Source organism: Porites lutea, chromosome 7 (genome assembly GCF_958299795.1).
Source record: "Porites lutea chromosome 7, jaPorLute2.1, whole genome shotgun sequence".
Taxonomy (NCBI): domain Eukaryota; kingdom Metazoa; phylum Cnidaria; class Anthozoa; order Scleractinia; family Poritidae; genus Porites; species Porites lutea.
Genome location: NC_133207.1, coordinates 5,122,722 through 5,145,062, shown reverse-complemented (window position 1 = coordinate 5,145,062; position 22,341 = coordinate 5,122,722). Strand labels below are relative to the sequence as shown.

General features: G+C 39.8%; 1 protein-coding gene across 1 annotated transcript; it reads left to right on the top strand.

Moving 5' to 3' along the window:
* Positions 1-15,877: 15,877 nt before the first annotated feature.
* On the top strand, positions 15,878-22,082 carry LOC140942606 (ubiquitin carboxyl-terminal hydrolase 34-like). Its single transcript, XM_073391526.1, has 6 exons — positions 15,878-15,949; positions 16,484-16,635; positions 18,825-18,929; positions 20,340-20,444; positions 21,351-21,416; positions 22,041-22,082. Exons 1-3 carry the CDS (start codon positions 15,893-15,895, stop codon positions 18,886-18,888), a joined length of 273 nt encoding a protein of 90 aa, XP_073247627.1. The 5' UTR covers positions 15,878-15,892; the 3' UTR covers positions 18,889-18,929; positions 20,340-20,444; positions 21,351-21,416; positions 22,041-22,082.
* The last annotated feature ends 259 nt before the right edge of the window (positions 22,083-22,341 follow it).

The following is a 22,341-nucleotide window of genomic DNA, read 5'->3' as shown; positions in this document are numbered from 1 at the left end:
AGTGTCCTCACCCCCACACCCCTCCCCCCGGGGAAAATACAAGTTTGCACGAGCAGCACACTGTTTTTTACATTTCCTCCAAGTCGCTGCACGTCACCGCAAAGAAGCCAGTAATCGGTCCTTGACAACATGAATCCAACTTCCTACAAAACCTCACGTTTTAAGGATGACGTAAGCAAAAAAAAAACATTATTTTTTTCTTATTTTGAGACTTGGATAAGGCCTTTGGAATTTAACTCCAAAAAAATTCGCCGTCCTTTGACAAGTTGAAAGAACCCTCAGGTTGAAGATTGGCGATGAAGTTTGAAACAGAGCGAATTCACTTTCTAGAAGTGCGACTTTTTAAGCTGTAATCGCAGTCGTGGTTGCTTAAGCCCCCTACTTCATTGCAGCTACTTCTCTAACAATTTTTCGACAGCTGTTGAATGTAATAATAAAGTAGCCTATTCTTACTTGTAGTTAGTCTACATATTATATTGCCTATGTGTAGACGTCTCCTATTTCCTTTGTTGCGCGCGTGAGACGTGCGTCTGCGCGCAGGCGACATACTGACGCGCCAGTTAGTCCGTTGTAGTCTTTTTTTGAGCAAAGGTTATTATGCTTAACTTTTAAAGTTACATTTCGTTAAGCTAAAAAAGGGTTAAACAGTTAACGGTTAACATTGAATACATAATTACATTTAGATTAATATAAAGAGTAACGCTTTGTATTTAAAATAGCGCCTATTGATAAAACAAAGCTCTTCTTAAATTGCTGGGTATTGACCCGACCTTTAAGGGAGAGAAAGACACAGAGGGTGGCAGGGCCTCCTGAAGATCTTGAATAGCGCGAAGATAAGTATTTGCGCTCATTCCCTCGCTGTAGAAAACTTAGACCGTTGTTTATTCACTGACGCAGCCGTAAATTGTTTTCGGTAAACTATTGATCTAAAAACGTACCTATATCTGATTGTTGGCATTCCTCTTTACACCACTAAATCACGCGAAGGCACTTGTTGGTTCCCTGTATCCTAACCTTGATATGCTCATTGAAACTATTATTGCTTTGTGAGGAAACCCCTAACATTTTTGAAGAGGAAACTTGCGTGATCTCGATCCTGTTTCTCAATTTTTGGCTCAATTATTATTTTAGCCACTTCGATGGTGATGAAAGAATTGTTGTTAGAATTGCCCAAGAAATGTGAACACCCACCTACGAACGCAGAACGAGACGTATTTCCGGCTGTTGCTTTTCGAGTGGACAGAGAAAGCGACGGAAATACATCTGCGTTTGCACGAGTTTAGGTGAATACTGGTGACTGATGATAGTTTGTTATCATAGGTTAACCGCCAAAAGAAAAAAAAAAGGAAAGCCAGGATTGTTTTTGTCAGTGGCGCTACGCTAACTGAAACTTAAGCCGCTCTGCCTTTGCACATATATTTACGTTTCTCTAACTTTTATTGTCTTTTGTAAAACCACATCTCGTAACCTGCATAACTGGCACTTTAAGAGCCAAGAAAGGCGAACACGGCACTCCGCGCGAATCGAACCAAAAAGAAACACATGAACTCAGTGTTCAACCATGCAAGGTATTCCAGGTAAACCAAGAATGGATTCCACTTTCCGGATTCCGGGTACTGGATTCAGGATTCCTTGTCAGGGGAACTTAGATTTCGGCGGCTTGGCGACCCAAGCTAAATTGATGTAGCTACAAAAATATTTCGGCTTCTAGTGCAGTATGCCTTAAAAGGGCAAGAACCAAAACAACCCGTGGGAACTCCTGGGAATTCATGGTGATCTAAAAAATTATGTCATCATTATTTAGATTAGAACAGCGACAAAAGAAGATTTCTTTCTCTGTTTGGGGAAACAGAGAGCCTTTTCACGGGCTAATCCATTCCGATTCCGTATATGTCTCTTTCTTTCTTCATTTGGAATGAAATGATAAATCAGCGTTCATCAAGAGCCATCCCATTATGGCTCTTGCGTTCATACACTCCCGTAGTTCCCTCGAAAACCATACCCGATTCCAGGCCAAAATGGGCGAAGACTATACCCGTTTTCAGACCAAAACAGCACAAAAACCATACCTTTTGGAGCGGCACATAACTATATAATTTACGAAAGGAAGTGTCCTCACCCCCACCCCCCTCCCCCCGGGGAAAATACAAGTTTGCACGAGCAGCACACTGTTTTTTACATTTCCTCCACGTCGGTGCACGTCACCGCAAAGAAGCCAGTAATCGGTCTTAGACAACATGAATCCAACTTCCTACAAAACCTCACGTTTTAAGGATGACGTAAGCAAAAAAACCGTGATCTTTTTCTTATTTTGAGACGTGGATAAGGCCTTTGGAATTTAACTCCAAAAAAATTCGCCGACCTTTGACAAGTTGAAAGAACCCTCAGGTTGAAGATTGGCGATGAAGTTTGAAACAGAGCGAATTCACTTTCTAGAGGTGCGACTTTTTAAGCTGTAATCGCAGTCGTGGTTGCTTAAGCCCCCTACTTCATTGCAGCTACTTCTCTAACAATTTTTCGACAGCTGTTGAATGTAATAATAAAGTAGCCTATTCTTACTTGTAGTTAGTCTACATATTATATTGCCTATGTGTAGACGTCTCCTATTTCCTTTGTTGCGCGCGTGAGACGTGCGTCTGCGCGCAGGCGACATACTTACGCGCCAGTTAGTCCGTTGTAGGCTTTGTTTGAGCAAAGGTTATTATGCTTAACTTTTAAAGTTACATTTCGTTAAGCTAAAAAAGGGTTAAACAGTTAACGGTTAACATTGAATACATAATTACATTTAGATTAATATAAAGAGTAACGCTTTGTATTTAAAATAGCGCCTATTGATAAAACAAAGCTCTTCTTAAATTGCTGGGTATTGACCCGACCTTTAAGGGAGAGAAAGACACAGAGGGTGGCAGGGCCTCCTGAAGATCTTGAATAGCGCGAAGATAAGTATTTGCGCTCATTCCCTCGCTGTAGAAAACTTAGACCGTTGTTTATTCACTGACGCAGCCGTAAATTGTTTTCGGTAAACTATTGATCTAAAAACGTACCTATATCTGATTGTTGGCATTCCTCTTTACACCACTAAATCACGCGAAGGCACTTGTTGGTTCCCTGTATCCTAACCTTGATATGCTCATTGAAACTATTATTGCTTTGTGAGGAAACCCCTAACATTTTTGAAGAGGAAACTTGCGTGATCCCGATCCTGTTTCTCAATTTTTGGCTCAATTATTATTTTAGCCACTTCGATGGTGATGAAAGAATTGTTGTTAGAATTGCCCAAGAAATGTGAACACCCGCCTACGAACGCAGATCGAGACGTATTTCTGGCTGTTGCTTTTCGAGTGGACAGAGAAAGCGACGGAAATACATCTGCGTTTGCACGAGTTTAGGTGAATACTGGTGACTGATGATAGTTTGTTATCATAGGCTAACCGCCAAAAGAAAAAAAAAAAGGAAAGCCAGGATTGTTTTTGTCAGAGGCGCTATGCTAACTGAAATCCAAGCCGCTCTGCCTTTGCACATATATTTACGTTTCTCTAACTTTTATTGTCTTTTGTAAAACCACATCCCGTAACCTGCATAACTGGCACTTTAAGAGCCAAGAAAGGCGAACACGGCACTCCGCGCGAATCGAACCCAAAAAGAAACACATGAACCCCGAGTTCAACCATGCAAGGTATTCCGAGGTAATCCAAGAATGGATTCCACTTTCCGGATTCCGGGTACTGGATTCAGGATTCCTTGTCAGGGGAACTTGGATTTCGGCGGCTTGGCGACCCAAGCTAAATTGATGTAGCTACAAAAATACTTCGGCTTCTAGTGCAGTATGCCTTAAAAGGGCAAGAACCAAAACAACCCGTGGGAACTCCTGGGAATTCATGGTGATCTAAAAAATTATGTCGTCATTATTTAGATTAGAACAGCGACAAAAGAAGATTTCTTTCTCTGTTTGCGGAAACAGAGAGCCTTTTCACGGTTTAATCCATTTCGATTCCGTATGTTTCTCTTTCTTTCTTCATTTGGAATGAAATGATAAATCAGCGTTCATCAAGGGCCATCCCATTATGGCTCTTGCGTTCATACACTCCCGTAGTTCCCTCGAAAACCATACCCGATTCCAGGCCAAAATGGGCGAAGACTATACCCGTTTTCAGACCAAAACGGCACAAAAACCTTACCTTTTGGAGCGGCACATAACTATATGATATATTTTTTATTATTTTTGAGCTTAAAAACAATGAAAATATTCCAGCAAGCAAATGAGACGCTTTCCGCGTATGTTGTAAATGAATTCACCGCTTGTTACCAATTGAAAAACTGTTTGACAACCTCCTGAAAAAAATCTATTTCATTCTTACATTCTTCGAATAAACGCCGCCCTCGATCAAACGCCGCAGGAAGCAAAATTACCAATAAATGCCTCCCTAGAATAAACGCCGCACGTAATAAGAAGAATGCGGTGTTTACTTGAGGATAATAAGAAAAACCTCGGTACAACTTGGTAATTTACACCATCCAGACATTTACAATTCTATCTCAGCAAAAAAAGGGAGATATTGGAACCATTATATTACGTAATATTTACAAACTATTTACAATAACTATTGTCAGTGATTAAAAAAAAAGTGATTTCGAAATAAACGCCGCCCTCGAACTGGCGTCGCCCTTGAATAAACGCCGCATTGGAAAAATTTAATAAACGCCGCGGCGTTTAATCTAACCTGTGGAGTAGTGTCGTCGGCAAAGTTTTCTATGTTAGAAACTTCATTGTCCCTAATTAATAGCCAGATGCTGACTGGAAAGCAAAACATAAGCTAAGGCCCACTAACACTACCGTTTATAAACAATAAATGAAAAGGAAGGATAAACCCTAGCGTAAACCAAACATGCGCCATTTTTTTTATCCTGTCCAAGATTGTGGGGGTGTTTTAAAAGTTCTCTGTCATTCCGTTCTAAAACTGGAGGAGGAATTCCGGAGTAGCCGCCCGGTTGAGTTATAAATAACCACGTACGTAAGTGAACCCCGGGAAGTGAACATGTGAGCGGCTAGAATAGACGACCGTTTTGACAGTCTTAAAAGACACACTATCCATATTTAATTTTTGTGGTATTTCTTAATTGCAGGGTTGCTATCGGTCAAGGGAAAAGTCAGGGAATTTTATTAAAAAGTCAGGGAAAATTATTGATGTTGTCAAAGTCAGTGAAAAGTCAGGGAATTCTGTTTTCCGGTTTATAGTTCATAAGTCTTCTTCCAGACTTTGAAATGCATTTTCTTTCGGAAAAGATGAAAAATATGCTGCAAAGGAAGCAAAACGATTAATTTGACACTCGACGCCTGACACATGTAGCAGTTGAGGTCAGTGGTTTTCGTTGTCGCGGAAAGAGGTTGAAAATGAAGAGAAAAATATCGATGGCCTGCAAAAAAAGCTGAAGCAAATGTAAGCATTGATTGTTTCTCATTGATACAAGGTCAGTGAAAACTGTTTAAAAGTCAGTGAAAAGTCAGGGGAAAGCGAGGGAATTTTTAACTTTCTGATGAGTGGTAGCACTATTTTAAAACGGTTGTGTGACGGCTGTCTAGTTCTTTATTTTGTTAATTTTGTCAATGACTCTGTCTTATACGTTGTGAACGTTAACGTTAGCGAGAAATTACTTGACGTGAATGACAAAAAAAACAACAACAACAATCAACATCAATCATTCTTGTCTCAAAAATGTACCTCCCAAGCAGGAATTTACATCAAACTTTAATAATGATAAAAAAGAAATTTGGAAAACTTTAGTTTAGGGTAACAAGCTTACAAATACCACAATTTCAGTCCGCTTTAATGTTCTTTAAGAGCTTTTAAGTTTCTCCATCCGCGCGTTCTTTTGCATTTCGGAGCGCTTATTTTTATTAATGTTTCACTCAATTAGTTGTAAATAGTTTGTGTCCATACTGAGTTTGTCTATCTTCTACGTTATTTTTATTTTTGTAGTTTCTTTTTTTCTTTGGTCTTGGCCAACCGGAAATCATCGTTGACTTAACAAAATATTTTTGATTCTTCAACGTATCTCTGACTTAAGTGTGCTCTTTCAGAAGTCTTCCGCACTGATATCTACCATACACGAGCAATACTAGTATTAAGAAAGGAACAACTTCCGGGGGAAGGAACAAGTTTTCCAGTTCGCATTTAAGAGCCTTGTCGAACTATTTCATCTGCAACTGGATTCCACTTGCACCAATGTCAATGACCTGAGCAAATCGCGTGAAGTTTTCCTTTAATTCTGTATTTATTTTTTTGCCAACGCTTTTTTCAAATGCGATTCTTAAGACACAAGACGTACCCCAGCACGACAAGCATTGATCCAAAAGTCATTGGTGGTCATTGGCGGTCGTTTTCTAACGGTGCGCGAGTTACTTTTCCTATTGTCCTCGATCCACCTGAGACAGTCCTTGAATTATGCAGAAACGAATTTGATATGACGCAAAATGTAGTGCAGGACACTATTGTGTTCTCTGACGGACAAGTGTCCGACAATGATTTCTACTTTGACTATCGAACTACGCAAAGGTTAATTTAGCCGTTTGCAAGGCAAGCCACTAACTTTAACCTCGCTCTTCAAAGCTATTGCGCGCTTGGGCTTGGGAATCGAAAACGCCATCTCCCTAGAGGCGAGTAGTACTGATTGTAACCCCAGATCAACTGAAATTAAACGCTTTTTTCAGGTTTATAACGAAATCTTATGACTGCGTGCATACTATTGCGTGGCAGTTGCAAACAAACAAGCTTTCATCCAAGATAAAAAATGTAAAGAACTCGTTACATTATTCTGCTTCCACCCCTTTTACCCTACTTAATAATATAATTCAGTTATCAAAGAACGAATTGAATGACCAAACGATGACGAAATTAAGCCATTCGCCATCTATTTTGCCTGTTAAGCTGTAGTCAAATGTATCCGTGGCTCTTGTGCTCGTACAGCTGGCAGATATACACTATGTATAGTAATTAGATTTTAAAAGGTGCATGAACTAGAGAGGGCAAGAAGGAAAACCTTTGAGCACATCAAAGCCTCCAACTGCTTAGTTGCTATTCGTTTGAAGTATTCAAATTTTGGTACTTACAAAAAAGGGAAATGCAATGTATTAATAAAAGTATCTCTGCAACTGACTTCACGTTTCTCAGTTCCATTGTACCGAATCTTCTCCAACGTGTTCCCAACTGGCGTTGATTCATAGAATGCTTAATACTTTAAAATAAGTTTCACTTACAGTTTGAAGTGCGTAACACAATGATAATTCTTCGATCCTTAAAACTTCCAGCTATTGAAACATCCAAACTTCACAGTGCCACTTCGAATCTGACTGGGGGAAGAGATCAGAAAAGGACACTAGTCAGTCAGTTGAAATGCAGCATTTCTGTCTGTCGGATTTAACGTCACCAATGACCCTGCTTAGCATTCATCTGTGAAAGTAATATCTTAAATGACGAGGAAATAGAGGATCGATGTCTATTTATATACATGCCACTTTCCTCGACTTATCTGTACTGAGTTTAACTGAGCTTTGCCGATTATCACTTATCAAAGCAGGATGAACATTCATCGTTTAAACCTTTTCGTGTGTGGTCAAATTGCGGTAATAGGAAGTTTAAGATACTGAACGGGATGGCAATAAAAATATTTCTTATGGTCTGTACTGTCGCAATTTGTAATAATCATTGCACTTTGTAATACCTGTCGCAATTTGTAATAAATTCATCGCACTTTGTAATACCTGTCGGGGGCGGGGCATACTCCCTCATATGGCCAATCTGGACAGAGCATTGTCCGTGTACAAAATCTAGACACACTAGACACAAAGGGAGAGAACGGAGGAGAAAGGAGTATCATTCCATCTTAAAAAAATTTCTTTCTTTGGGGCCCTCTAAGGCAAATACCGTGGGGATAGTAAAAAATTATCCTTCCCCGCGTACACCACGTAAGACCTTGCAATTCTTCCGAGAGTGCTCAGGAGTACTTTTTACCACAAAATGGAAAGGATAATAAACCAAATCATCCATTACTACTTGAGTTACGCTATCTAAGGACAAAGACACAAAACCAACAAGGCAAAAAATGATACCCTATTTAAGTTCGAGATCTTCAGAGGTACTTACCTACCTAGTCCATATATGGGATTCCCCCCCCCCCCCCCCCCCCTTAAGACTTCACGTGTCACGAGGCAAGCAAACTGAACATGGATTTGGACGACGAATGCCGGGTTATTCACGAATTTTCTGTTGTTAAATGTTGCTTTTGTTATTTAATTATTTTGAATTCAAATATATGAAATGATTCATATCCTCAGTTTAGGTGACATGTCGCAGGAAGTTTCATGTCTTTCATAAAAAAAGCGATTCTCGTTGGTCACGTGATTAATCAAGGCAGGAAAATTTATAACGGAAGACATGCATGTTTGACCAAAGAAAATAATTCGTTTATAACAAAGTGTGATGGAATTATTACAAATTGCGACAGCTTAGTTTATTACAAAGTGCGATGGACAGTTATTACAAATTGCGACAGCTTTTTTATTACAAAGTGCGGCACGGTTTATTTCAAATTGTGACAGGTATTACAAAGTGCGATGATTATTACAAATTGCGACAGTACATGGTCGCGTTTTCTTTAACATTATCGCGATTTTCCCCAACAACTTAACCACTCGCTAGCCTGTGTACCGCCCCTCCCGGCCGCCCGCGTGCTTAGGTTTTGCGTGTAGTAACTTTGCAAAGAAAAATAAGAGACTGCTCTCAGTCTAAAAAGTGGTACAAAACTTGTGCCCCAGAAAAAAAAAATCATGCAGACATTGGTCTTATGAAAAAAATTCATGCATTGAAAAATTTTCACCCGCTCTCCGTTTATTTCTAATGGTCCGTCCCTTAGGCCCGGTCCAGACGCCGCTCCAGGCATGTGCAGAACCTAACCACAAGTAGCCCAAGCTCGAAATATGAGTATCGGCGAACACCGGCAATCTGCATCTGCATCTAGTTAGTTACTCTTCAACGTTTTACACATGAAGAAGAGTTTTGTTTAGTTAAGGTAAAAAAAAAAAACACTGCAAAAACCGTGTACGATCAATCTTGCTGTCCTTGCTCAACGTCGGATCCAAAAAGATCGTGATCAGTCAAAATAGATCAAATTGAAAACGTTACAGTCAAGAAGACTTTTGCAGGGACTGATCAAACAACGTGGAATAGACGTAAATTGCGATATTTCGACTGGCCAATACCAGTCTTCATCAGGTTTATTGAGATATCACGAATTTAAAGAAATATATAGAGGGGATATTACACGGTGGCGCGAAGATATGAATTTTATTTTCGAGTGGCAAAACAAAGCGAGTGAGTAAAAGATTGTTTTTGCCACGAGAAAATAAAATTCACATCTTCAAGCCGCCGAGTAATGTTCTTTTTATTATATAGACAAAAAGACATCGATAAAATAATAGAGGGAAATGATCGAAATTACGTCATCGATAAACTCACTAGTGAGATTATGGAAAATAAACCACTCGGGTCCCGGATGTAGTTTTTATGAATTTTACGAGTGGTATATTTTTCAGTAAAACACTCGTGTCTATATAATAAATGAAGTAAAATAATGACCGGGAATTACATAATATGACGTGGTATGGTGTGGCTACTTAAAAAGACAAGATAACAAAAAAATAAAAGATACACTATAATTCTTTCAGGAAAGCAGGTGAAGCCCACCTTATCCATAAAGCTAAGTCAATTGAACCTCTGGGCATCAATAAACGTGATGAACTGTAATTATATATAGTATATCTTCTATTTTTTTGTTATGTTGTCTTTTTAAGAAGCCATACCTTGTATAATTTCCGGTCATTATTTTACTTCATATATATTTCTGTAAATTCGTGATATCTCAATAAACCTGATGAAGACTGGTATTGGCCAGTCCAAATATCGCAACTTAACTCTATTCCACGTTGTTTGATCAGTCCCTGCAAAAGTCTTCTTGACTGTACCGTTTTCAACAGTTATGTAATGTTAGCAATGTTGCGTAACATTCGAAATATAAGGATTTGTAAGGGGAAAAAACATATCGTTTCCATAACATACGAACATGAAAGGATTTCAATAACAAAAAAAGAACAGCTAACCTTACATAAAATGTGTGTTACGTTTCTCCTGTGTGGTCCATGGGCCGATTTTAGGCCGTTTTATGGGTTGTACTGTAAACGGTTTTCTCTCTCTTTATATGAGGGAAAACCATGGACCACACAGGAGGTAGGTAGGTTACTGAAACGATAGGTTTTTCTCCCATACAAATCCTTATATTTCGAATGTTATGAAACAATGCCGATGTTCGCCGATGCTTTAAGTACGGCAAAAGAGCGGCGTCTTAATCAATTTGGCACGGCAGTTTTAGTGAGTTTGGTGCGACAAAGGCGTTAAGTTCGACAGAGACTGTCGAACGTTAATCGAACTTAACGTAGGCTCGACACGCGGTGCGCCTTCTGAATCAGACGTCGGTAAATAAATCCCGTCTTTAAGGCTTTTTGCTTAATAGCATTGTTCGTCTCTCTTTGTCAGACAATGTGTGTTTATATGGGTAATCTTAGCAGCACTGGCAGGACGCTTAATAAGTGTCATTTATCTGTGCCCGGCACGCTGGTTTGAAAACAAATCTTCGTGAGGAGCCCAAACGTGCTCTACTACACTACCTGCACAAAATTAACTTCAGTAAGATGAAAAAAAAAAGAAACAAACAAAAACAACGTCTGTTTTACAAAGATGCCGAGTTACAGGTGTATAATTAGGAAAAAGGAAAAGTGTTCACTTACATTGGAACTGCACTTGTGAAAATCTAACTTCCTTGACGCAGGTGTAAGTTTTGTCGCAGAACAACATCACTCGTTACGCGCTCATTATAGTTCAGGTATAACTGCGCATTGTTTTATATATTATTAAAAAAAAACTGTCAGATTTGACAGGTTTCTGACAGGTTTTCCTACCTTTTTTGCGTGTAGGTAGGCTATGAATGTGGTTTGATATCCATTTTGCAGACGCGATTTAACAAGGTGATGATACTCGCCTTTTTATTATTATTTTTATTATTCAAAAAGAAGAAGAAGAAGAAGAAGAAGAAGAAGAAGAAGAAGAAGAAGAAGAAGAAGAAAAGAAAATCAAAATTGCATTAAGTCTGGGCTTTCCCAATTCCTATTTCTACAACAAAAGATGTAATATGTTGCTCCAGTGGCTATATTGATCGTTTTCTTGATTATATAAAGTTGCTGCTTTTTGTCAATTGTAATGTCATTCATCATGTCTAAGAACGTGGAGCATTCATCGGAGAAAACACCAAGAGAGCTCGTGGAGAGATTTGAAAATTTCACACATCTGTTATTTCTACTCATTTGATCAAGTTCAGATATTTTTCTTTTTTACGCACTGCATTGTTATTAAGGTTAGACTCGAAACCAACTGTTAATTCTTGAACATTTTGGCATTTGGACTGGATTAGGAAAAGAAGATCTGGGCGATAATTTTCACCAGTTATTATTGAGGGATTCAGAAAACAATTAACACCGGCATAGAGTGAAGAGTGAACATTATTAAATTACAGGTTGAAGTGACTTGGCAATGAAGTTAGTGAATGAGTCGTGTCTCCAGGTAAAGCGATCAAGGTATTGTTGACAACCAGCGACAACATGAAGGAGCGATTCAGGATTAAGGCAAAAGGAGCAATCTAGACTTTGTGATAATCCCCAATAATAAAAATCTTATAAAAAGCTGCACACAAAACTTCAGCAAAGAATTCATAAAAAGAAAACGTCAATATAAATACAAAATTCCGGCAAAATTCTTCGTAATTCAAAATTCTAAGAAATCACATGGAGTTATAAAAAATCAAGTCAAAAGTCTCAGTGGATGACATAAACGTCAATGCGCTGATTCAAATAATACCGGATACGTTTCTGATCCATGAGGCGAGATATAAATCTATTGCTGTTCATTTTCCGTATCAATTTCCCGATAAGAAGACGTAAACATTTAAAAGAAAGGAAACACATCAACAGTCCTAATAAATGGTCCCTTTAACAATTTCGACGTCAATATTAACATTCTTAATTTCACATGGCACTCTTCTTGTCCTAAAGCCTCCAAGACAAAACAACGCAGATCTCAAGAGTGCGAATGAGGTTCTGGGTCTGATCCATGAGATGGTTTTGGCATACTGCTCCCCTTTTTTGATGGCAATCAGCTGTGCTAAACGGCTATGATACATCAAGTACTCCTTCAGTCCCATTCCGCCAGTTGTGGTGAAGACCAAAGGTGTAAATGTTCCATGCTCGATTTCAAGAACTCTCCTTAAGTAGAGACGCTTTTCCTCGTTCTCATGGATACGATAAATTTGTTGTGGTTTTAGGTCCCTATACGATACAGCATTAGGGCGACAGACCCTCACATCGAAGAATGCTCCCAGAACCCACGTGCGTGGATATCTAACCTCGCATCCTGAGTTTTATTAGATCCTCTGTTCAAAATGTTCGCCGGAGATGTCTTGGAGGACTGGCTCGATCTCGACATCGCTGCACACCACACTCAGAAATTCAGCTTCGACATCTCCTAGCTCGTTGTAGCGTTTAGCAATAAAACCTCCTAGTTTGCAAATCATAGAGTGATCAACCGTTATGACCTCTCCACAAGCACATGTGGAGGGGATTTCTTCCACTGGTCAGTCGTAACGTAGTTTAACAGCATCACGGATCGAACTCCCTCTTATTCAGGTTAAAGCCCAAATCCTGGAGAGGAGGCACTGTAAGCCATGCTGATGATCCCTTTTCTGCCACCAGATCTTCTAGCTGCTCGCTAAGTCTTTCTTAGTGCCATCTCCTTAATACGCTCTGCCCTGTGTTCGAGTTCCTTTAATTTTTCACTTCTTACCTCCTGTTGTGCTACTTTTAATTTGCGAGGGAATCTTCTGGTAACTGATGTGACTGGGATACAATTTGTTCAAGAAGGGGCTTTGTTTGTTGACAGGCGAAGCATATTCGTGCCAGTTTCTTCAAGGGAAGGGTTTCCCACGAGCATATGAGATATTGCATTCTCTAAGGACTCTAATAAATTAGAGCCATTAGCTTGTGGTTGAGATAGGGCAAATTCAGCTAACTAAGCTATGTCATTGATCCAATTGGTCACCTTGTTGCTAACATATTCGTCTAAATACTCCCTTGAACCTATTGTTGCCCCAAGGTGTTTCTGCCCTTGTACTGTTCATTTTTAATGGACGTGTCTTTGAAAGCTTCCCTGACACTTCTTCCTTTAATGGTTTTGCTAAATAACAGAGGGCAATGAAATGCTTTCCCACGGAACTCAACTGGTGACATTTTGGGGGCAGGATATTACACGGGTAAGGCACACGACTTGTTTTCTTGCTGTTAGATAAATGGTAAGCCATAGACCGAATGCAAATATGGCGGATCTCGCGGTCGGCCCGGGTCTAGCTGCGCGAAAGCGAGGCTAGGGGGCCTCGAGAGTCTTGTTTTGACTGCGCGTCTTAGCGATTCAGTCGATCATTATGGTTTCCTTCGAGTTGTTAGGTGCTTAAGAGCCATCAAACAGGAGATTTAACTCCAGCAGAGACGCTAGTTGATTATCTTCGCTTTGCCAAGGTTCTTTACGAAGAAAGAAATGGATTCAAGCGATTCGGCGCGGCGAATGGAGGCACTTTACTACAGTTTACTATCAAGGAGTTAAAAGAACGAAAGTGTGCTCGCTCCCGAAACTATTAGAATGAGTGAATAACTGAAAGATTCATGGTTCTGTTTCAAGTTTGCTTTGTCCGTTCTCTTGCCAAGGAAAGGTAAATATCCTCGAGAACGAGTGAATCCGCCGTCGCGACTTACCAATCTTTAGGCGCTGTCTGGGACACAACGACAGGCAACAAGGCCGAATGTTTTCACAGTCTTCACGATCCTGTGTTCAAGAGTTTGAGCAGTACCATAAAAGAAGCAATTTTTGGGAAATTGCTGTTAGTTTATCTCGAAACCATTCGACAAGTTGCTAAAATAGATCACGCGCAAGGTCAAATACAGTGCTTGAATACTTGCACGCTCTTTCTCTGCCAGAACCTTTTTCCTTCTTCTTACCTTCTTAGCGTGCAACGCTTCCTCTGTTAGTTTTTTTCAATGCACTTTAGTCAAGGACTGTTCTTGAAATATGTCGCTTTCTTCTGGTTCTTACACAGATTCACAGGTCACGCTTGTAAGATTACCAGGCGGTTGTTATTGTTGTTGTTATATTTTAATGCAGCTGTTTTCAGCGTGAAATCTAAAAGATCTTACAGTCCACAGCGGATGCTCCCGTTCTCGAGAATGTTTACCTCTTGTTGGATAAATAAAAAAACCTGAAAACATCTTGGAACAGCACCATCTGTTGTGAAAATCATTTCATTCAAATACTTTCGTGAGTCCTCTCATCTAAAGCAAGTGAAACGAGCACACTTTCGCTGTAAAGTGCTTCCCATCGCCGCGCCGAATCGCATGAATCCTTAACTTTCTTTGTGAAAAGATCTCGGGAAAGTAAAGGCTATTCCAGCTAGAGTAAAATCTTCTTTTTGGTGGCTCTCAGGTATGCAACAACTCGGAGCAAAACATATCGATCGACATAATCTCTAAGACGCGCAGTCAAAACAAAACTCTTGAGGCCTCACTAGCCTCGCTTTCGCGCAACTAGACCGGGGCCAGCCGAGAGGTCCGCCATATTTGCATTCGGTGTATTGTAACTGTTTATCCTGTATCCCGTATTTAGTGAGCTTACTCTGGAGGTGAATATGGGGAACAGAATCGTCAAACGCTTAGCAAAGATTGATAAAGATTGCACCAGTTGAATGACCAAGCTCCGAATTCTTTCTTATAAATCCCACTAGTCGTGTTACAGCGGCTTGCATAGAATAACCTTTACTGGTTCCCACAGAGGGGGGTAATTTGACTCTAGGCAGTTAACGAGTTGATTGTGGACAGCCTTCTTAAGAACGTTAGACACTAAGATAATAGGGATATGAGGCGATAATTATCCCCGCATATCGTCATGCTTGCCTGCCTTGAACAATAGTACCACCTTAGCTGTCTTCCAGTCACAAGAAACCCTTCCTGTGAGAAGAGACATACTGATGAGCCTTGTCAAGGAAAGGGTTATTTCTGCTGCACCGTTAGACACAGTTCTGTGCGAATGACCTCAATGATTGAAGGCTCATCTCTTTAAATTCCATTATATTGGAACTCGTCTTTGCCTGTGTCGTCATCATCATAATCAACATCGTCGTTAGAGCGATTTTCGCATGACCTTGAAATAAAAACAGGCGAACAAAACAGAAACAACAAACGAACGGAAATAGAGCGATTTGATTGGTTTATCCAACGGATGCAAACATGCGTGGCTTTTGGTGGGTTATTATGGTCAAGCGAACGCTCGGGTGAAAAAATATCATGCCTGAGAACTTTCTGGAAATCAACCGATACTTCGCTTTGACGTCATGCTGCAACACGAATGGTCAATCAGCAATACCTTCTCCATATTAGGGTTTTCTTTGGCGGGAAAACGAAGAGTCCATGTTTTGGTCTTTTCATCCATTGGCCGATAAAACAAATAACAAACACTTACCGAAACCATTTTTCAAGGTCATACGAAAATCGCTCTATCATCAACTATATCCTCATCTTCTTCATTATTATCATTGATCATCTTCACCATTTATAATCATCATCATCATCATCACACTAATCACAATAAGTATCTTTTAGTATAAGTGTCGTGTTCGCCAGCTGTTTTTAATTACTGTTGGCTAATTATCAGATTACTATGTCACTGTCTTTTAGCGTGAATTTCTTTTAAAAATGGATGCAATATCAGTGATGGTCGGATTCTATCTGGGAACAAAAGCATCTGAACTTGTAAGTACAAACATGTATGGAGGTAATGCAAATTTTTCCTTCTAGTGTTAATATTTTTTGTATACAACTGGCCGCAGTGAATGGCTTAAACATTTAATTCAAACAGAAAAGAAGACCTTCATATCTTCAAACAACCGGGTTATATGGTATTTTAAAGTATTTTGTGGATGCTGTTCAATGGGTTACGAGCCTCTTCTTTTCATTTATTAGACTATTCTATAGATTGCTGAGGAATTGTTCACAAGCTGCGTTAACATCTTTGTATTATAGTCAGTACTGTTATTTGATACCATTATTGTAGCGTTTAGAATCGCGTAATTTCATCATTTTTGTGAAAAGAGCAGTAAAAGTCATTAAATTACAAGAAAGAAAATCTTCGTGTTACAATGCCCTCTGTTGTTGTAAAAACGAATAATTATATTGTCGTATGATTCTCTTACTGGGACAGTTTGTTAGACTTCCCCCATTTTCCTATGGTTGTCCCTTGGGCTGTGTATTGTTATTCACATTTGCTTATAACCTGTACTGGTACAGAATGACTCTGCAACAGAAGATGATGACGAAGGTGATGACGATGATGACGAAGAAGTGGTCACTATTCTGCCGGAGGATAAATACCGCGTGGGTTCCTTGGAGAAGATGATCTCGGTCATGGCGGTGTTGGTTGAGGAATCGCGATGTGAAAGGTGCGTACAGCTGGGTAGTGAAACTTCACCAGTTTCAAAAAAGCTCAAGACACTTTTAGGATCATAGATGCGGTGTGTCAGTCATCGTATGATTTATATTCCTTAGTCTTGTTCTGAGCTCTGTTGATTCCCATATCGTATTCAGCACTTAAAGCGACAGTTTCGAACCGTGGAAGGTGGAAGCGGGGCGGGGGGTTAGGGGAGGGGGGTAATTCCCTTGTTTTCGATTTCTTCCTCTGAGGTGTAGTGAAGTAATTAAAGTGCTGTGGCTGTTTTTATTGTTTGTTTGCTTTTTGCGACCAGTATGGCAACCTCTTTGCAACTTCTTGCTGCTTGTGGTCGAGGGTCCCCCCCCCCCCCCAAAAAAAAACAAAAATTTTCCTCGAGTATGAGCATGTTCCTTCAGGAATCTTTTCACCTTGTGCACGGATATTTGCCATGATGCTAGAACAAAAATATACAAAGCGAGAACAACACGTTTTATGTTAGGAATAAGGGTCGCAAGTTGTTGATGATGTTAACCGCAGATTTTAGTGACGTATTATTTTTCTTTTTCATTACTTATGGTTCGTATAGGCGAGTCTTTGTTAACGTCATTATTTACATTTTTCCTCATTAGCATACGACTTAACTCATAAACTCCGTGGCCGTATACAGCTACTTCGAAAAAAGTTGTCGGAAAGAGCGACAATCCCGAAAGGTATTGTGGGTGGTTTTGAGTTCGCTGTTCTTCACAGAAATTTGAAAGGATGGCACGAGAGGCCATGGACATATGTTTGCGAGTGCTAAAGGAAAGCAACAATAGAATTTTTGACAGCTGCAGTGCCAGGAACAGTGTATTGATCATATCCCATATTACCTTTCGGGATTGTCGCGTGCACATTTTTGCCGACAACCTTTCTCGAAATAGCTGTATATGAACTAAATGCAAAAGTCAAAAGAGCTGATTAACTTGAGCTATTTGTACAAATTTCAGCTCTTTGCACGCAATATTGAAGGAAATATCAGCCATCGAAAATTTCGAAATTGCGGGGTGGCAAAAAGTTAATGAGCCATACATTCTTTGCAACATCGAGTTTTTAAAAGAGACTTTCTCCGAAACCATTCGGTACATGGGGCTCAAATTTTCAGAGATAACTGAAATTGTTACGCTCTTTCAATATTCAGAGGTTTTATCAGATAATGATGAGCAAATGTTAATGAGGCCAAAAATGTAAACCAAGATTCGTCTATAACAAAACTTACATCACCATTTATAGGCCATATATCTTAATTCACGGAGCACCACTTACACTACATCTCTTTCTGCACCATTGGAAAAATCTGTAACTTAAATAGAAATCGGGTTGTTGAAATAGGTCGCCGTCTGTTGCCCAAAAAGATTGGGGAGTGGGGGGGGGGATGGGGGGGGATGGGGGGGGTGTTCGCCCTCTTACGCGGCATGAAAATAAACGGAATGAATGCACAAACCAGTTTATGGCTGTTTGAATTTTTAGAAACTGGTTTCAGCTTAGTGCTGACTAAGTGATTAATTTTCTTTGGTTTGCCAGACAACTTCATCTGTGAGAAAATGATTTAGCTGCACTTACTGGTGGAAAGGTAATTGTTGAGCGTTGTGTGTTTTGTCTACTTTACAGAATCTCTTTCGGTTTTTGGTTTTCACTCTTTAATATATACATGTAGCCAAGGCCAAAAGGGAAGCTCTCGAGGGATCTTGTAAGAGAAGTCTTCCTCAAGTAATTCAACTTTTGCCTTTAGCAGAACGTAAACTGAATTCTACCTTGTAAAAATGGACCTGAGCCCGCGATCAAATGAAAACTAAAAGCTGGTCAGCTGATAACTTTAAAAGATACGTCACCTCTATGAGTTGTATAAATGAGCCCCCGATACAGTTATGTGACAATGGTCAGCGGATACCTTTGTTTGACAGTTGTCAATTGACCATAACATGTCCAATAACAAGTTAAACATGAAAAGTATGCAGTATGTCTTACTTGGACTTCCAGCTAGCAAGTGTGCCCTTTCACATCCGCTAATGTGAATGTGTAGACGTACGTACGAACGATTTTATAAGAACCAAAATTCTTGGAGGCATAGAGAACCAAATTTTCTTACCAATGGTGCTCCAGTGCGCCGGGGAGAGCTCCGCTATTAGTGTACTTGAATGATGAGTTAATTTTTACTTGCAGGGATTTCCATTCCTTTTCCAAGCCATTAAAGACAGCATCAACCTGCGCCACACAACGAACCTGATCTTCAGCCTGTGTCGATACAATGTCAAGCTCGCGGAAAATGTGAGTCAAAATTACTAATGTTTCGGATTCTTCCCACAAACAAGTAAAAAGGGACAGACTAAAAACGACTCTGCTACCGCTTATATCCACGGTCGTTTATTAGTAGCTTGCCTAAAATACGTGCAGCAGGTCCTCTCCGAGTAGCCCTGAGCCTCTGTTTCAAGATTAGGCTAAGTGCGAATGCAGTAATGTGAAAATGATTTTTCTTTTTATTCTCATGCAAATAATACTCATTTTCACAAGAAAGCTTTTGCTCTTTGCATCTTTTTGAAAATGAGAGTTTTTGGAACTCGGTAATAACCTTTCCAAGAGTGGTTTCGGCTCCACGAAATACTGTACCGATTGCAGAACATTGCGGAGGAGCCTCCAAGAATGTGAGCACAGATGCAGAAAGGACAGTAGCTCCCACTGAGCTTCAAAGCACTCAACATTGCACCAGAAAAACTGTGAATTGAAAATTTATCGTAAAGACGTTTAGATAAAAAAGGCAATAGTGCAGAAATGTGCTTTGCAGTTGCTTAAATTAGAGGTGGTTAATAATACAGTTCTTTTCATGTGATATACTTCTTTCAACGAATGTCTTTCGTAGAAAAGGGAAAAAAACGTAAATCTTGCTATATTTGTAATCCTTTTTCAGGTATTTTGTCACTAGAATCTTGTCTTGGAAATCACAAACCTCTTCTTAAGAGAGCTTTAGCTTAACGTGAGTGTTTGTTTCAGATAATTTCCCTGTTGATGTCCTCGGTTCAGAAATTGGCACCAGAGGTAAGGAAATGTTGCTTTTAGACTTTTGATGCATTTTAATGCAATTTGAAGGAGTGAAAAGCTAAGAGCGTCACCAGTACCAGTGGTCAGTGTTTGGCCTGAAGGCCGGTGTGCGCAGTAGTTCTCTACATCGTTCTCAAAGCAGAAATTTTTAGGAGAAATAAGAGACTGTCTATTGTTTGATACCTTGACTGTGTGTCGTAACAAGTACGTGTATCAAGTTAAGCTTAAGGAATCCATGTTTATAAAATCAGAGAAACCCGACCCCAACCAGCAGGTGAAATACATAAATGTGACTCTCTCCCTGTAAGTCCCTTACTAACGTCACTAATTTAAAGTTTTAAGGGCACATAATATTGTCAATGCATTGTAACGAACTTAAAAACGTCGCGCGCGATTTAAATTCTACGGTGATGTCACAATATGTAACACTGAAGATGACGGATGTACCGTCAAAACGTGTCTAGTAAATTAAAGAAAGTTTTGTTTATGCGGCTGTCTTGTAATGATGATGATGATGACGACGATGATGATGACGACGACGACGACGACGACGACGACGACGATCATCATCATCATCATCATTACTTTGGTGTCAACGTAACAATCACATGTTTGCTTACACTTATTTATTGCCCCCTGCAGCAGTCGCATTCTTTCTTCAAGCTGTTGTCAATGTTGACAGAGATGCAGGGGGGTCCACCTGGAATGCCATCGTTTACTAACCTGACACTTGCTCGCATTTGGGAGGTAAGAGTTGTTGCAATTATTTACCAATTCTGTTAAAAAGTCTCGCTCACTTGTTTCTATTTTATCATAACACTTCTACATTTATTAGCACTTTCCTTTCCTTTCCTCGAAAAGTAGCCGGGGAAAATCCGCGTCCCCGGTCCGCGGCCCATACTGTCACCCCTGTTAGGTATTGTAGGTCTCCAAAGAAAATAGGCCTTAGCAGCTTCACCGATATGATACTCACAGTATCACCAACAGCACCATAGGAGTGTTTTACTACGTACTTTTCATTTGTATGATCACAATAACACAGATGAATGAAAGGTGACGGCTATCATGATTGCTCATCTCTTACTAGTCCCAAAATCGTTTGCTGAACACGTAGATGCTTAATATACTGAAACGATTATTTTCATGCTTTGGAAGCACGGTAAGAGTAGATAGGGACTTTAAGGAACGACGACGGCGACGTCAACGAGAACTTCATAGAAGCAATAGGTTTAGATTGGCCAAAAAAAAGAAACAAATCTGCCCGTGCATCACGCTTTTTTGCACATTTCTTTGCCGTCACTGCACGACTACGACGTGAAATTCCACGTTTTATGGAGGACGTGAACACAAAACGACGACTTTCTTTTTCTTTACCTGAACTTCGATACGGTCTTTTAGAATTAAACTCCAGAAAAAAAAAAATTGCTGACATTTGACGAATTGAACGAGATGGAATAATCACGATAAAATGTGAGGAGCGCGACGTAACTTTTTAAGTATCGTTTTCGTAGTCATCGCCTTCGTTGTTGCATGAGCTCCTTAATAATACGCATAGAGAGCGCAAAGTCGAAATATTTCAACGTGCAAACTTTGTGCCCTGTTTTCTCATTTTTGAAATCAGTATAATGTTCGTGCCTGTTTTCTCTGTCGCAGGCTGCTGAGTACAATGCTGCTCTGTGTATTGACTGGTTGACTTGTATGGCGCCTAAAAACAGAATGGTAGATTTTTATTCCCATTTTGCCGCTGTTTTAAATGAGGCATCTAAAACAACTTCCCTCGGCGTCGGTTTTTTTGTTTGTTTTTCATTACTTCTTTTTTGATTGGCTAAAAACTCTTGCGCTAGTTTTGCAACTGCGGAGGCTTAATTTTATTCAATATGTCCTTGGGGGCTGGTCAATAAAATTGTGGGGGTAGGTTAAGTTGGGAAGCCCTGATTGATGGAGGGGGCTATTAATATTTTTGGAAGCCCCGTAGGGTGTGATAAAGTATGTGTGAATTTAAAGGGGTGGTAAGTGGATTTCGTTCACTACGTCGGTGGTGGAGAGGAGTGGGCAGGGGAGTTAAGGAAAAAAATTAGAATTTTGTCCCTGTTTTGTCTCCCCCTTATTTTTATTAAAGAATTTAATACCCTCTAATCTTGAATTAATCGCGTTCGTTAGTCATGCGTTTAGCGGCGTTCTCATGCATTTGCTAGACTTTTGATTGGTATCGTGTAACTGCCTAATATATATTTATATATTATTGCTTTGGTTACTTTACTTTCGAACACATTAAGGCCTCTTAGAAGTAGCGAGTGACTGATAATAATCAATTGATTGATATCTACATTCCTCGCTATGTAGGCTCATCAGTGGGTTCTGGACAACATGGATAAATGGGTTGAGAAGTATTTAATAGCAGACAACAGCATTAGAATCAGAAATGGTAGGTGATCTTAGTCTTGGATATCTTGTAGATACAACTATGCAAAGAGGTAACCGTGTTCCGATATCTTTGTTCATTGCGACTCACTCAGTAAATGCGCAAATATGGTAGGTATTGCCCCCCAAATAATCAGTAGAGCTACCTGAAGACCTGAACATTGCTTGTGGATTTTGTTTTTTGTATTCCCTCAGCCTCAGCGTATTTGCTTGTGAGTCTTGT

Bases quoted from the DNA above. Each gene is read 5' to 3' on its own strand.
- LOC140942606 (XM_073391526.1), top strand. From the start codon at position 15,893: ATGGATGCAATATCAGTGATGGTCGGATTCTATCTGGGAACAAAAGCA. The intron at 15,950-16,483 runs GTAAGTACAAAC...GTACTGGTACAG, and splicing joins GAACAAAAGCATCTGAACTT to AATGACTCTGCAACAGAAGA. The intron at 16,636-18,824 runs GTGCGTACAGCT...TTTTACTTGCAG, and splicing joins GAGGAATCGCGATGTGAAAG to GGATTTCCATTCCTTTTCCA.